At 47.3% G+C, this 1,885-nt stretch overlaps 1 protein-coding gene across 1 annotated transcript; it reads left to right on the top strand.

Annotated features, from left to right (window-relative positions):
* Positions 1-1,120: 1,120 nt before the first annotated feature.
* Positions 1,121-1,885, top strand: AOL_s00006g512 (uncharacterized protein; the record flags this gene model as incomplete). Its single annotated transcript, XM_011119821.1, has 2 exons — positions 1,121-1,374; positions 1,450-1,885. The coding sequence occupies 2 exons, from the start codon at positions 1,121-1,123 to the stop codon at positions 1,883-1,885; spliced, it is 690 nt and encodes a 229-aa protein (XP_011118123.1).

Below are 1,885 nucleotides of genomic sequence, written 5' to 3'. Positions count from 1 at the left end.
ATAGTAACCATATTTTATGGAATAAACTTTTTAGCTCAAAAGTTTGTTCAGATCGTTCGCCAAATTTGCGTGAGACATCAACACTGCCCCGGACATACGCACTAGCTACCATAGCCAACCTATGTTACTCGTCCGAGAGCTTGAGCCGAGCCAAGGAGCCAGACTCGGAGCAATACGGTGTTCGCGTTCGACTCGCGGTATGGTACCACGGTTCGCGTCAGTCTAGTTGTAGGATGGTGATGTTCGCTGACCATACAGCAGTAGTAGGAATATTATGTGGTCTATCGTGTAGAGCCTAGAGCCATGGAACTTCGTGATCAAAGCCTCTACCTTCCGGGCCTCGCTCGAGAAAGATGCTGTTCCGTGCCAAAGCTATTATCCACTTATCAAAGGACTGTGCGGTGGCGCGGTGGCAACGATGCGCGGATTTTGCTAGGGAATCCAGCGCTGATTGGTTCCCAGACGCCACAAATACAGGCATCACTTTGATCACTCATAAATGTTACTTCGGCTAATATCTGGTTGTTTAGTTGGGGCAACGAGCGGGCAACGAGCGGACCACACAGTGATAGTCAATCCGCCCACTGCAAACCCGATTGCTGAGCCGTGTTCACTCGTCGTTGGCTATGGTGATTACGTAGAAACCAAATATCGATGATTCCGGATATGTACCTGATGCGGTTAGTCGGTGCGGCGCCTGCAGCCATAATCTGTAGCCAAAAACTCATTTATCCAACATGCGAAAATATTAGTATGTTTTCCTGGCGTTTTTTTAGGTTTTTTTGTTCAGCCGCAGCGGAGCCGCTAGCATTTTTCGCAAAATGCTTAATCACCATTGGCCTCGCACTTCGGAGTAAAAAAGCCTGGTAATGACAGACCATACATGCATATTGCCACGCCGAATAAGGGGTTCTAGGTTCTATTCGATCGCTTTCTGTCCTGGCCTAGAACTCCCGACGCTCCCGTTTAAATAGATGGGCCTGTTTCCTTGAACTCAATCTTCTGATCTCCTACTAGAATTCTGTGAGAGCTTGGGTCATATATTTTAGTCGGCTTCTGCGATTGACTTGTTCTCGCTGGGTGTAGAATTAATATATAATATTCAAATTCGTCTTTCAAAATGCTTTATACTCTCCCACGTCTTGTCCTCTCCGCTCTCCTTCTAGGCTCTGCCATCAATGGCGCCGCAATCCCAGACCCAGAAGCATACAATGGCTCTCAATTAGAAGAACGCACCGCCTGCAATGCCGACAATTTGCTTCGTCTCATTCGGGGCCAAGAAAACCTAGCGCAAGGGCTGGAGTTTTGCAGCAGTTGGCTTGGAAAGGTTCACACGACAGTCACCGTTGTAGGAAAGACCATTACACCCACCATGTAAGCTCTGTAGATAGACATCTCTAACACTTTAGGCTTCCGTCCAGTTCATAATATACTAATTTGCTTGTGTAGCACAACAACTGAAGTATCAACTTCCACTTCAACCCACCTCCTCACAGAGACAGCCACGATTACAAATACCGACTACTCAACCATCACGAACACAAAAACGGTCATCGTAACGCGACTGCAGACAGTCCTTGTTTGGAACAAGGTTAAGCGCACATGTAAAACGAAAAAACCATTATCAGAACAAATTTTGTCGAGCACCTACCCTCCCTCGCGAATTTCTAGCGCCTGCAACTGCCTCACGATAGAACCGGGGACTACAAGCACAGTTTATTTGACCCAGACTGCAGCACCAGTCACCTCCTCAGTCATCATTCCCTCCGTCACGGAAACCTCGTTTACAATCACAGACACTGTGGCGGTCACAACTACTTTGACACAGACCGACTCCGCGACCACGTCGAAGACAACAGTTTCATGGGTTTACATTACAATTTAA

The sequence above is a fragment of the Orbilia oligospora genome (assembly GCF_000225545.1).
Source record: "Orbilia oligospora ATCC 24927 unplaced genomic scaffold scaffold00006, whole genome shotgun sequence".
In the NCBI taxonomy this organism is placed as follows: domain Eukaryota; kingdom Fungi; phylum Ascomycota; class Orbiliomycetes; order Orbiliales; family Orbiliaceae; genus Orbilia; species Orbilia oligospora.
Note: the sequence above shows the minus strand (reverse complement) of the source record. Positions and strands in the feature narration are given on the sequence as shown.